General features: G+C 39.9%; 1 protein-coding gene across 1 annotated transcript in view; it reads left to right on the plus strand.

Annotated features, from left to right (window-relative positions):
* MYBPH (myosin binding protein H) overlaps nt 1-9,960 on the plus strand; it is a 36,367-nt gene extending 26,407 nt beyond the window's left edge. Inside the window, exons 7-11 of the mRNA XM_060772475.2 lie at nt 953-1,112; nt 2,605-2,741; nt 4,310-4,496; nt 7,697-7,738; nt 9,691-9,960. Coding sequence (XP_060628458.2) covers nt 953-1,112; nt 2,605-2,741; nt 4,310-4,496; nt 7,697-7,707 — 495 coding nt within the window. The 3' untranslated portion in view covers nt 7,708-7,738; nt 9,691-9,960. The remainder of the gene's footprint in view (nt 1-952; nt 1,113-2,604; nt 2,742-4,309; nt 4,497-7,696; nt 7,739-9,690) is intronic.
* Nucleotides 9,961-14,838: the final 4,878 nt, after the last annotated feature.

Genomic DNA, 14,838 nt, shown 5'->3' on the forward strand with positions numbered 1-14,838 from the left:
GCCAACCCCGACTGGGACCACCTTCCACCTAGAAACCAATACCCTCACTGCAGGAGAACATACAAATCAAGAATAGGGCTCCACAGTCACCTACAGACCCAACGCCAGTACACTGATCTTGGAAGACAATCCTACTCAGACAACAAGGGATCGCCTAAATAAGTAAGTAAGCCATTGAGAGTAATGACGGCACAAGACATTATTTTTACAAAGTCATGTAATGATATACAATTATTTTATATGGCAAACATTATTTATAAAACACTATTGTGGTCAGTTTGTGAGATATGGTGCAAGTCATTTAATTCCTTTTGCACTTTATTCCTAACTAAAATCATGCACTGGAAAAATGTTCCCACAAGTGGCACGGGTAAAGGTTTCCCCCTGACATTAAGTCCAGTCGTGTCCGACTCTGGGGGTAGGTGCTCATCTCTATTTCTCTGCCAAAGAGCCGGCATTGTCCATAGACACCTCCAAGGTCATGTGGCCAGCATGACTGCATGGAGCACCATTACCTTCCTGCTGGAGTGGTATCTATCAATCTACTCATATTTGCATGTTTTCTAACTGCTAGGTTGGCAGAAGTTGGGGCTGACAGTGGAAGCTCACACCGCTCCCTGGACTCGAACCTGTGACATTTTGGTCAACGAGTTCAGCAGCTCAGCGGTTTAACCCACTGCGCTGCCGGGGGCTCCAATCTCCTACCATTTTCACTAACCATCACTATTGCAGGGTTGATCAGTCAACTGAAGAGAGATTAAGGGTATTTTGATTGTGTGTTCCTCCATAGAAGGGTGAACTGGATGGCCCTTGTAATCTATTTCAGTTCTGACGTTCTATGATTCTATGAAATGTTTATAAAGTTTTGTCTCCCTGGCAGATAAGTGTTTGAAGATGTCTGCCCTGAACTGGATATTTTCATGTTTAAAGGTTGGTCTTCTTTGCTTTCCAGCAATGGTTTACTGTTCTGGAACACTACAATCGCACTAACTGCACAGTGTCTGATCTCATCATTGGCAATAGCTACAACTTTCGCGTCTTCTCAGAGAACCCTTGTGGCCTCAGCGAGAAACCTGCTGTTGCCAAGGGGGTGGCACACATCAAAAAATCAGGTAGGGACTAAAGAAACGTGACAAAAAAATAAATAAGAAAGACCACTTTATTTATTTATTTAATAAAAGGGGGGGGGGGACTCAGGGCGACTTTCCCTTTTTTTGCTAGGCTAACAGTCCTCTGTGAAAAGGAGTCACAGCACTCTAAGTATTCTAGGTTGATCATACAGAATCTGGAAAGTATCTATGAGTAGCATTATGTTTCACTATAACAAATAGGGGTTATAGTGGAAGAGCTATGCTGGAGGAATGGGAAAGTCTCCTGAAATGTCTCATGGAACCTAGAAATGGTGGAGATTGAGGTGTATGTAAAGAAGGGCTGTATATTCAGAAATATTTGAAAAATGGTTAAAGAATATGCTTCTCAAACATCAAGAAACCATGGTGGGAAGAATTCTGGACTGATAAGAACCTTTGGAAGTCAGGACATTTTGTCCAAAATTCACAGGTGGTGGAAACAGCATGTATTGCACATAGAATAGTAATTCTTCAATGAAATATTCATTTCTGCACAGAAAATGCCACCCTTCTAGATAGGAAATGCTGGTGATTTTTTGAACCCAATATGTCCTGAACTAAAAGTCCAAGAAAACTGCACCGTTTTCAAAGATTTACTCACAGTGAAAAGAGTCACTGCTACTAGAATCACTCATAATTTCCTACAAGAAGAAATTAGTAACTAAATGTATTCCCAGTCAAATGTAAAGGAAAAGAGAATTTCTGGGTTGTTGTAAGTTTTTTGGGCTGTATATCCCTAGGGATATTAGATCAGCCCCCTACCTCCTGACATTTCGTTAAAAAAAGTCAAAACCTGGCTCTCTGAGCAAGCTTTCACAAATGCAATGTATCAGGTAAATAACTACGGAACGACTGGATGATGCGACTGGAAAATGATTTTGGTAAGGAGACAATGAATATTTATGCTTTTATTGATTTTACATAGTTTTTATATTATATGCTAAATGATTTTAATTGCTCAGTTCTTGTGGGTTTTTTCGGGCTATATGGCCATGTTCTAGAGGCATTTCTCCTGACGTTTCGCCTGCATCTATGGCAGGCTTCCTCAGAGGTTTTAATTGCATTTTATGTTTGTTGGGGCATCAAATTGTTGCTGACTGTAAACCGCCTTGAGTCGCCATTGGGCTGAGAAAAGTGCAGCATACAAATATGGCAAATAAATAAATAAATAAGGCCATGTTCAAGAGGCATTCTCTCCTGACATTTCACCTGCATCTATGGCAGGCATCCTCAGAGCTTGTGAGGTCTGTTTGAAACTAGTTTCATAAATGGAGGTGAAACATAAGAGAGAATGCTTCTGGAACATGGCCATACAGCCCGAAAAACTTATAACAATCCAATGATTCCAGCCATGAAAGCCTTTTACAATAGAAAGAGAATTTGCTGCTTATGGTAAACACAGTTTTTGAGTTTGTATTGTCTCAAAAGTCATTGTTACCCTCTGTCCACATTTTGTATCTGTTTCCTGCTTTAGTAATCGTGTGCAAATTAGCGACGTTCAATAGCAGAGATTTCTCTGAACCTCCAAAGTTCACCCAGCCTTTGACTGACAGAACCACCACCCGAGGTTACAATACTCAGCTTGTCTGTTGTGTCCGGGGTTTCCCAAAGGTGAGTACTGCTCTGGGTTGAATAATGAACAGTAACTTTTTCAACAGTGCTGAAAAAATACAGTTCTGTAGCAGGCATAGCAAGAGAAATCTGGGGAATTTTCAGCCTCTTTCATCTTAGTGGACAGATAACCTAAATACAGATGAACAAATCAATTGGTTTACAGCCTATGTCAGTTTTGCCTTCTGTTCTTTTCACACACTAATGTCCAAAATATTATCTGAATGAAACTTTTCATTTAAATATGTTTTTAAAATGTATTTACCCCAAACAACAATTTCTTAATGTTTTATATCAAAATACACATTTTAAAACACATTTTGGTACATATTCTTTTTGACCTAAGACCTGCACTACAGCATTTAGAAGAGTGTGTTCCAATAGATTGTGAATCTTCAAGCATCCCTGAAGACAGGACAGGAATGTGTGACTCTCTACTTTTGCTGCAGTTCCCGTGAACACTAATCAGAATAGACAGAAATGAGGGCTTACCACTTCATCACATGAGCTTTCTTAAATGTCGTAGGATGCTTCCAGCACAGTTTGGGGACAAAGCCTGCTGGATCCCATTGAAGCTCCTTCTATCAGGGCTCCATCCCTGAACCGTGCTGGAAGCATCCTACAATGGAGCAAGGAGAACATGGGAGGCTTCCCGTGTTCTTGTTGCCACCAATGGGGCAAGTGTGGAGGGAAGCCGGGCAGTAATGCTTTCCCCCATGTGATGGGGAACGTGGCACTGTGGATGATGGGGGTGCAGGGTGACAGACCCCCCTGCTGCCCCACGGATTTGCTGCGATGCCAGTGAATTCCCCTGTTGTCACCCATGTTAGGGCACTTAATGCGATGAGGTCCTTATAGGAGTTGCACCTCAACAGCAGGGTTACAGGTTCTCCACTTAGGCTTTATAGTCAGTGGGCTCTCTCCAACACACTTGAACCAATATTTGGTTTTGCTGAAAGACATGTATCCAAACACAAATGCCTCCTTTTCTGCATTCTTGTATAGTAGAGTAATGCGTAATTTCCTTTCTGGTCTGTTTTCCCCCGCCTCCACTTCTGACATGGAATAAAAATGCTTATTTGGCATCTATAGTAAACATGTCCAAGGGACAAATATTGTCAGCCTAATTATATTTTTATAATAGCAGTTGTTTTATTCTATGTAACCTATTCTATCCATCGGAGGACCCCTGTGTTGAAAGAAAAGCACATTTCTGATTATAGAGATGGGCAAATCGGCTTTCTACCAACTCCCTGGATACCCAGCAATTTCTCAAGATCTGAAAATGATGCTCCTAAACAATAAACAATGGGTGCATTCATGAACTGTATTATCAAGCACTACATGGTTGTTACAGTCTGTAGCAATGCTGGAAATTGGTCTGTAATGTTTCAAAGCTTCATAGATGTAAGAATAGGACAAAGGGCATCTAGAAAACTATAACTAACTAGGCAAAGTTTCTATCCAGTTGAATCATGAAGCAGTTCTCTTCCTCTAGTCAGTTTAAAACATAAACAAAAACACACCTATTAATTTCTGCTATGTATCTTTTCTTTGCTCTATTTCAGCCCAAAGTTATTTGGATGAAAAATAAAATGGAGATTGGAGAAAGCCCCAAATATGTTGCCATTGCAAACCAAGGTGTTTGCTCTCTCGAAATTCGCAAGCCCAGTCCCTTTGATGGTGGGGTCTACACTTGCAGAGCTGTGAACCCTTTTGGAGAAGCCTCTGTAGAATGCAAACTGGATGTGAAAAGTACGTGATGTGTGGTCCTTTTGCTTAGGCTTGCCTGTCCTAATGCGGTTGTCAAAGTTTTCAAAGAAAGTTTGATGACTATTGTGGGGGAATTCCACAAACACCTGGAGCCCTTTGTCACTTGCACTTCTGTAGGATTTCCAGCCACAATCTTATAATGGGTTGGCTCAGTATTTTGGTTTCCTGAAGAGATGTGATTGATAGCTAACACATGTTTGCCAGAAGCAGTGGAAGGGTGGCATTTTGCCATCCATTTGCTTGAACTGCCATTTATTTCCATTGTGAACATTCCAAGAATCTATTTCACACATTATTAATGCTAGTTCCCTGGACAGATAGCCTATAATACAAAGCATCTTCCTTTGCAAATGATGTACAGTGAGAGGTAGTTACAACTTGTGCCACATGTTTTACTTTGATTCAGTGATTTAAAAGGTGGCCCAATCCAGAGAGGCAGCTTGGTGATGCAGTATGTTAGGTGCTGGAATTGGCTACAACTTCATTAATCCCAAGACATTTGCTTGATGCTGAAAACTGGTGATGTAACTGCTGTAAGATAAGCTTATCACTGCTAAATCAATGCAACAATCTAGGTGGAAGAAACATCTCATCCCTTTAACTGTATTCGTCAGAGTAAATACAAATTGATTATTCTTTATTCCATAAGGGTTTTTTTGCCCCTCCCCACCAAAGTTTTGGAATATTTGCATTTGCATTTACTTAGAGATGGGACCCAAATCTAAATATGAAATTGATTTGATTCATATACATCTTACATGCATAGTGTCTTGGTAATTTTACACACAATATTTTATAATAAATAGTAAAACATTATATTCTGCTATATCTCCCTAGGGAGACTCAGGGCGGATTCCAACATACAATGGAACACATTCAATGCCTCAATAAACAAACAAGAACTGACATAATCATTTAAGCAAAACCCCACATATGAAAACAACATTAGAACCTAACATCAATAAATTTTATTGAGATTGTGGGTGAAACACGTTTTTTGTACATTGAACCATCAGAAGGCAAAGGTGTTACTATTATGCCACCCATGTGGACAATTTTGGATTTTGCAACTCCAACTGGGTTCCTAAACAATGAAATCTACCCAGACCATCCCGGAGCCAACACTGTCAATCCGCATGACTGGAAAACAGATCCCTTGGAGAGGAGTACAACTCCAATGAGGCAACAGGAAGACAGTCACACAGTTATATAGGGCATAATAATAATAATAATAATAATAATAATAATAATAATAATAATAAACTAAACTGTGCACCAATGGTCCATTTCCTATACTAACAGATATGAGAACCTTTCAAGCCAGTTATAAAAGGATGTTTCCTCACCATCTGTTCCCAGCCACCTCTCTGTCCTTGAACTGCTATGCTAAAGCATACATTAATCTTGTGGAGTCTTCTAGATACAAAACAGTCCTTCCTTTGGCCTTGGATAGCTGTTAATATTTGGCAGTGATGCATAGAAGAATCCATCTGTCTGGTGGCAGGGGACCACAGTATTATCATATTAGTTTACTAATTATGCTTATGATTTATATAGCCTTTTATGGTGTTGTTTCAAAAATGTCATTAATATATATATTGCTACATTCCTGTAAGAGCAGTGTTTTCCCAATACTGTGGGTTATTTAAGGACCCTAGTAGAAGTAGAGGTATATCAGGGACATTATGAAGTATGTAAATAATCTGAAGATGTCATGACTCCTGAGACAGAATTGCCCATTGCTTTCTTCCCCCTTATTTTCTTTTCTGCCATCCTATTTGTAATGATAGGAACTGAAGGCAATCTTAAGCCAACACTACCATGGGGTTTTCTGAGTCTGAAAGAGTGCGACACACTCATGGTTTCCATAGCCTAATGGGGAATTGACTCCAGAGTCATAGTCCAGTAGTTCAGTACTCAAATCACTACATCATACTGACTCTCTCATAGCTACATGTTCCACATTCAACCAGCACAGAAAGGAAAGCATAGTAAAAACTAGCAGGGAAGGGAGGAGTTTGTGTGCATACACACTTTCCTCTTGGAAAACATTGCAATCAAAATGATGAAATCCAATATGTTGCACCTGATCATATTCCCGGGGACTGGAATCCTGTATTTCCCTAATAAGATCAATGCAAGCTTAACTATGCAGCTGAGGTATTGATTTCTGCAGCATTCTATTAATGGCAAAGAACCTCCTGGAAGCAGGTTGATTGGCCCTTTCCATCTGCACTGCCCCAGGCCAGCTGGGTAGACATAATTTATTTCTCACATAAGGCGTCTTGCTCACATTTCCATGCTTCAGCAAAGTGGATCTCGCTGCCCAACCTTTCAGTTTGGAAGACATGACTCCTAAACAAGCAACACCTGAATGCCCAGAACATTGAAAAGAGAGCTAGAATGAGATCCCAAAGCCAATGAAAAAGTTTCAGTGTGTGCAAAAATAGCATTTTTTTTCTAGGAGAGGAAACCTCTAATTCAAAAAGCAATTGACTCTCACACTGCAAAATAATGCAGTCTTGAAGTATATGCTGTATCAAATATAGCGTGCTCTCTTCTGAACAGCTCCCTGAAGGTTTGTGGTAGGCAGCCATCTGTATGTGCTTTACATTTTGTTCTTGTGGGACCTACAAAAACAAAAGTAGCTTTTGTCTTCTGCATTAAAACTGATCACAGCTGTTTCCAATGAACCTCCTGTCCCAATACACTTCTTACTATCATTTCTGGAGTTGAACAGATATATTAACCCCACTTGCCTAGTTTCCAACAGACCTCAAAAACTATGAGGATGCCTGCCAAAGATGTGGGTGAAATGTCAAGAGAGAATGCATCTGGAACATGGCCATACAGGCCGGAAAACTTAGAGCAATCTAGTGATCCCAGCTATGAAAGCCTTTGACAACACATTAAACTGAAGTGATTGCTACTTTGATTTTGAAGGCCATGTTTCCAATTTTCACCAGAGAAATGTAGTCATTCCATTTTCCCATTTACTACCAGATAATCTGACTAATATATTTAGTCAATGCACTTCTTTAGTCTTTTTCTCTTCCTGGTTTATATGGCAGATGGTTTTGCTACCACTAATGCTGCTAGCAGGACCAAAATGCATACATTCAATGAAGAAGAAAGGCATAGGAGTTAACATATTGGTTGTAACATTTCTTGTGTTTCTGCAGTGCCAGAATGAAGATGGTACATTGAATTGGATGAAGAGCAAGGTGAGTTTGATGGCACTTTAGAGACTATCCCAACTTAAATGACAGCCAGAATATGTTAAATTCGAGTGTATATATCAAACATCAGAGACAACATTGGTACAAGCCTAGTAACATCTGGCATTACCACTACTATACTGAGCTATGCAATGCAGGAACAGAGAGGTAATGAAAAAAAACTGAACTGACTTCATATAAATTGTAATGTGGGTCTTTTCCTGCCTCTACCTTTTATACTCAATACATTTTCTGAATCATGACAAAATCACATTAGTTATTATAATATAAAAACCTTCATAACGTAACACAGAAAATATACATTCAATAAAGATAGATCAATATGCAGAGCAGAAAGGGAGGGGAGAAAAAGCAGAAGAGTTGTTATGAGGAGAAAAGAAATGATATAGGCTTGTAAGTTCTGATTTCCAACACTCTCCTACATTCTTGCCCACAAGGTAGCGAAAGACTAGATAGGGCTCCTTTTTTAGTGTATGCTAATTACTATTACCATGTAAACAATTGGATTCAACAACAGAGATTAACTGACAAGATTTCAGTCCTTATGGCCAAAAAGAGATCTAATGGTCTATTTCAGTGATCAAAACAATATATAACAAATGAGCCCCTTCGTCATTTTAAACTACATCAGCAAAATCTTGCTCTGTAAGATGAATTGCAATATTGCCTTAATGTAATTGAGAATTCCATGATACACGGCCAAATGGAATAAATCTCTTTTAAAAGAAAATTAAGATGCAATAAGTAACTAGATCCTTTGGCAAGATATTAGGCATATATTACATCTTGGAGTGTTCAGTATATAAACCAGGGCTGAAATATTCCCTTATTCCTGGTTATAAGTGAGACAAAGAAGGTGGAAAGTGGGAGATACTCAATTTTCAAGGAAAGTACATGAATGCAAGCAATCATATTAGGGTTATATTCTGAATGTCCAGTACCCATGTCATGCTCTGCTTTATTTTTTTTTTGTTTTGTTTTCATATTCCCTGTTCAAAGCCAGCTGTACCCTTTACAAAATTTGGTAATTATGGTGTTTGGTAATTATGGTGATTGGGTAGAAGGCATGTGCTTGCCTTGAGCCAGCATTTGTTGTTACATATAAAAGCTAACAGTATGAAGTAGAAATCCTTCACTGCCCATGGAGGCGTTCCATGGGCAGTTGGAGACCTGAAGAATCAAGGCTTCAACGCATATTGGACCACCCCACAGTGCTAACTGAAAACCTCTTCTCAAGCTATCACCTTTTATATGTAGAAAGGCAATGGAATGAACATGAAAAGGACAGAGCTAACACTCCCTCATTAGGTTTGATCTATCTGCTTGTTAAATGTCAGAAGAGGGCTTTTGTGGTCACATGGAGTAGGGTGAAATGAACTAATTAGGGCCAGGAAACAGGGAGTGCAGCTGATGATCAGTCAATGAAAGAAGGCAACCCCCTTTCAAAGGAGCCTGTACTTTTGACGAAAGGTGAATATTATTAAAGAAAGATTCAGTAGGAGGTTATTAGAAATCTTTCTTTGGAACTGTATGGAAATCATCAGCCTCTGGTGTGACCCAGAGGTACTACAGTGTCCTCAAAATGTTGGCTGCAGTGATAAGTTTTAAGTGATTAATGAAATCCCACCTTAGTAGTGTAAGAGGTCCTGCTATGGTCAGTCAAATTGGCGGTCTTACAACCTCCACTATGAAGTATTCCCTTTTCCCTCAATAGGCCTCAGAACAAATAGCATTCAGAAAAGCAGCAATCCTATTAATGCTTTATTTCCCCTCAATATCATTATGAGCACGTCTGGAGATGACATGAACCACGCCTTTTAGTCTAAAACATTCTTGTTAATATTATCAGTTATGAGACAGCAAACAAAAGAGAGTGGCTTCCAGCTTACTGTTTTTAAATTTCTGATCAGTGTCATTTTTTTTCTTTTTGGCTACAGATACTGGAAACATGAGCAACCCACTTTAAGAGACTTTAATGAAAACTGGCTCAGCCAGCTATACCAGATGGATGTGTTACCACCATTTGCTTCTTGGCTTCAACAATTGTATATTTGTTAGTTTATTTATGATGTTTATATGTTCCCCTATACTGAAAGGCCCTCAGGGTGAAGACAAGAAAACCAACAATGGTACACAGTATGGTAAACATTTTAAAGGCCTCACAATCATTAAAATGTAAAATAAAGAGGGATGAGAAAGTTGCTTGAGTGATGCCAGGAGAAAACCGAGCATATATGCAGTCAAGTCTCCCTGAGCTGCTACAGCTGAGAATGTCTTCATTCTTGTAGTCACGTGTCTGATTTCATGTTTTGAAAGTACCCTAAGAAGAGGCTCTGAAGATGGTTAAAGAAGTTATGGAGATATAAACACACATACTAGATCTGTGCAAAATTTCACTTGTGCATCATTTGTTGTATCTAGTTTGTAAGATTCATACATATGATGCAATATTAAGAAACTCGAGGGGTGCCCACACAAAAAAACTTAAGCTTCAAAACACCGAGCTATGGCTTTTCAGAAGAGATATATAAGTCTTGTAAATGGCTCCAGGTCTCCATCACAGGTTCTGCTTCTCCCCCAAAAAAGCTAGATTTGTTTCCTGCAAAGGGCTCTGAGGATAGCAAGGCGGGCGGGCGGGAGGAAGGGATGCCTGGCTGGATGGCTGGGCAAGGAAAAAACTGCTTCGGCACATGGCTGGCCCAGAGAGAGATAGGCAGAGACCACACTTACATTGAAGCTTTAACATGGGAGGCAAGCAGAATTCTGGGAAATGTAGTTTAGGGTGGGGCCTTTTGAATTCTCTGCCACAGTGGTCCTCGCTTTCCCAAACTACATTTCACAGAAAGTTTTTGTATTCATTGTCTAAAGGGATTTTGAGATAAAGGGGGATGGTTGGGAGTTGAATAAACTCTGTGAGGTAGGCAAAGTTGAGAGAGGGTAACTCCAAAGTTTATCTAGTAGGTTTCTTCTTCTTCTTCTTCTTCTTCTTCTTCTTATTATTATTATTATTATATTTCTTACTGGAGAAAGGCTTACTGGATATCTGTTGGGGGAGCAATGATTGTGCTTTTCCTGCCTGACAGAAGGGGGTTGGACTGGATGGCCTCTGAGGTCTTCCAGTGAAATAATACTGTTAAGTTTATGTTGCTTAAAATTCCCTAAAAATCAGTGGATGAGCAAATCTTTTTGAAATTTGGGGAAATGATGCCCTGGTTATGTTGCATCCAATATCTATTGGCATAGCAACAAAAAGTAAAATACAGATGATACAGCCATACTCATGGCAGGAGATACCAGGAAATGCAATTAAGTGATAGCTGAGCTTTGCCTTCAGAGGGTACACAATCATTCCATTCCAGATCATCTTGAATGAGCCTGAAGACGTTTGGCAACCTTACTCCACAGATAGTGCTTCCCCACTCAACCAAGCCAAAGAGTGTAGTTCCTGGAGCAGGCATGGGCAAATTTGCGCTCGGCAGGTGTTTGGGGTTGAAGTTTGCCCATGCCTGGCCTAGAGCCAACTTGGTTATTTTGACCCATAAGATAGAAAAGCCTTTCCCCAAACCTGCAGGAAAAAAATATAGCACTAAAATGCAAAATTATTCACTACCTTTGCAGGACATGCAGATCTGCTGCCTGAGTCAGCCACTTAATGGTAGCCTAATGGTAGAACCAGATGGTCATAAGATACTTGGTACCCACAATTTTTCCTGTATTCTTACGAGGTATCAGGTCTTTAATGCAAAAATCTGCAGAATAGTGAGACCTCATTGTTTGGTCACCAGATGGCACCAAAGCACCAATTTCCTTCCCAAGTGGGAGGTCCCATTGATGCCATCGCTGCATGCAGGGGAGGATGCAGAAGATGCAGAAAGATCTCCCGGTTTTGAGAAAGGATTAGGCACCAAAACAATGCAGATGATGCAATGCTTTTTTTAAAAAAATGCTATTTTCTGTTGCTTTTTGGGACTTTAATTTTCAGCAGATAATAAACTGCTTTGAGGTGGAATGGATTTACCAGAATGTATAAATTAATTTGGTGAATATACTAATTAGTATACTTAACTAAACAGCTATTCTAGAATCTCAGCTAAGAAAAGTTAGTAAGACTTTTCTATTTCAGATAAACACATGGAAAACATATCCACTCATGCTATTTAACACAGTCCTATTGAATGAAGCTTTGCTTTCCATTAGCACTACAGTACCTATCATCTCCAACCAGATGGTCATTTAATTCCTTACACAGCTTTCCATTTAACCCTGTCTTTTTGCTAAAAGTCACACCAAAATGACTTTCCAAGGCAACCATTCTTTATAGTCCCTTCATCTGAGATTGCTTAGTATAGATATTATAGCTTGCTACCCTAAATTTGGAACGGAGGTCACCTCATCCCTTTGGAAGTATTTTGCAAAAGGGAACCCTTGTCTTTTTTTTTTTTGCAAGTGAACAAATATCCTTCCATCTGGGGGATAGAATACTCTGTATCTTAAGCCTATGCAGTTGCCTACATACCTTAAAGGCATCAGATTCTATCTAATCTTGGAGGCAAAATGATCAGTCCTGGGTGGAAGGCCATCAATGAATATCAGGTGCTATATGCTATATTTCAGAAGAAGGAACTGGCAAAACTACCTCTGGCTATTCCTTGCTTAATAAAACCCTGTGAAATTAATGGGGTCACAATAAGTCAACAGGAAACTGAAAGGCACATACAGGCACATACATTTAGCATAACATGTAATCTGACTCTGGGTTCTTTGTGAAGTCAAATGTACAGCAGACATGCTGAAGTAATAAGCAATAACCCCGACCTGCTAATTCCCAGAGTAGAATTCCCTCAGGACTTTACCTTTGCAGGGCAAAGTCCAGGGGAAAAATTCAGCACAACTTGCTGAGAACAGCATCCTTGAATTTATTGGCAGGTCACCTTCAAGGTCTATGAACACCTTTGCAGATCCCAGCCACGATGCTGTTTACACAACCAAAAGGCCATGTTCCATTAATAGTATTCATAGTGGAATGGAAATGCCCTGCAGTCCACCCTGAGGGGAGCACATTCCCAAGGGTGCCCTCTATGATGTGGAAGGGCTGCTCCCTTGAACTCTCCACGGTGTTCCCAGGCAAACTGTGGTTACACAGCGCAACAGTGGCAGCTATATTTACTCTTCTGAAATGGCATTGTTAAATCAAGAATACACACCCATAACCTCCCTTCTCGCTGTGACAGTTGTGATCGTATATTTATTGTTATTTATTATTTATGACATTTCTACCCTGCATTTCTCCAATCTGGAGGCAGCTCAAGGCGGCTTTACAGCCAGGCAGCCATTCAATGCCTTCAACAATGTGCAACAAAAACAGCATTTTAAAAAGTTATAAAATACATACATTAAGACATTTTTAAACATATCAACATATGGAGGTTGGACAGGATCTAGTCCTATAGTCAAAAATGTACGTTTTAATAATTTGGTGACACTTGCTAAGAGTTGGGGGTCTGAATGCATTTGGAAAGTGGTGTCCAAGATTACTATGCATGGTTGTTTATCAGTCTTTAATCTGTCTTTCAGCCTGCTTTCTCTATCTTGTTTATGGACCATAAAAGCCCCTTCCACACATTTGTCTCAAGCTGTAGACTACCCCCATAAGTACAGCTGGTCGAGTCTTGGGGCCATTCTTTTGATTTGGACCAGTCACAGGGTGAATGTGACTCCTATCATACAACAGCCACACTAGTCGTCCCTGTTGGTACCCAAGCTGAGTCCAGGCTATTCAATATACTGCAGTATCTCATATGACCTTGCCTGGGTTTTTGAGGAGGCTTTTCTTCCCATTTCCCCACAATCATATTTGATGGAAATGCAAGAGAGGACCTTCTAAGTGGCTGCTTTCCAAATTTTGAACTTCTTGGCAAGGGATGCCAGCTCCATCTTTGATGCTATTCCACCTGGAGGCAAATATTGATTTCTTAAATGTATGTCCAACATTTCCTCCAATGACCTCAGGGCACCACAATCCTCCTCAATGTATTGTTGCAGTTAGATCAGGTTGATAGAGACTGACTTGCTCAAATGAGGCTCGTGGTTCAGTAGGGATTATAACCAGGATCTTTTGTATCTCGGGTTAACACACCACACAACGGTGTATTTTTATTATTATTATCCATGCCGATGGATGGCTTTTATGTGGATTTATTTGCAGAGGAAAATTTTAACTAATGGGTCACGTGTATTGATTGATGTGTTTTAATGCTTTTATATATTAATTATAATTTCATCTTTGTTGTTCTGTTGAAAGGCATATTTATTTTTATTCCCTCCAGCTTTTGGCATACACTTTGATGTGGTGCCGGAGGAGGTTTTAATCTGGTGGCTGCCACTCTTTTTTTCTTCTTCCTTCTTTGTATTTCTGGAGCTTGGTTTTCATTTGATGCTTAATTTCAGCATTGATAAAATGTGGATGTTATTGCTAACTGCCCTGAGTTTTGTAGACAACAAAATTGTTTCAGTTCTAGACTGCACTTAGCATGAGTACAGCGAGTACACAAGGAACAAGAAAAATGTAGCCTGCTGGATGTTACTGGACTGAGACATCAATTGGCCAAGTATGATCAAAGCTAAGGAATGTTAAGAGATGTGGTCCAAAATCATCCGGAAGGCTGTACTTTGTCTTCCTTGATCTATAGCCTTAAATTCTGTTATTGCACAAATAGGAAAAACAGCAAGCAAGCACAATTATCCCTTTGTCTACATGTTGACACCCACACATAGGTCATCTGAGCAGGGCTAAAGAGGATAGGAGTGTTGAATGGGTGAGATTAAACACACCCATATTTGTGGGCGTGTGCTTCCGAATGCATACATATGTGGCCACCGGGACTGTTTTCAAACCGTGTATAGAATAGTGGAGAAGTTTGTTTCTGGGTCGAGCATTCTTAGAAAATGTTCATCCCAGTAAATGCAAGCTTGGAGGAAGGCAGGATCATCTGGTTCATGGGTTTTGTCTCTTTCCTCAGAGAGCAAAAAAAATTGCGTAACATTGGAAAATATGTTTAAATGTGTCCTCGCCCCAAAAGCTGGAT

Source organism: Anolis sagrei, chromosome 4, assembly GCF_037176765.1.
Source record: "Anolis sagrei isolate rAnoSag1 chromosome 4, rAnoSag1.mat, whole genome shotgun sequence".
Taxonomy (NCBI): domain Eukaryota; kingdom Metazoa; phylum Chordata; class Lepidosauria; order Squamata; family Dactyloidae; genus Anolis; species Anolis sagrei.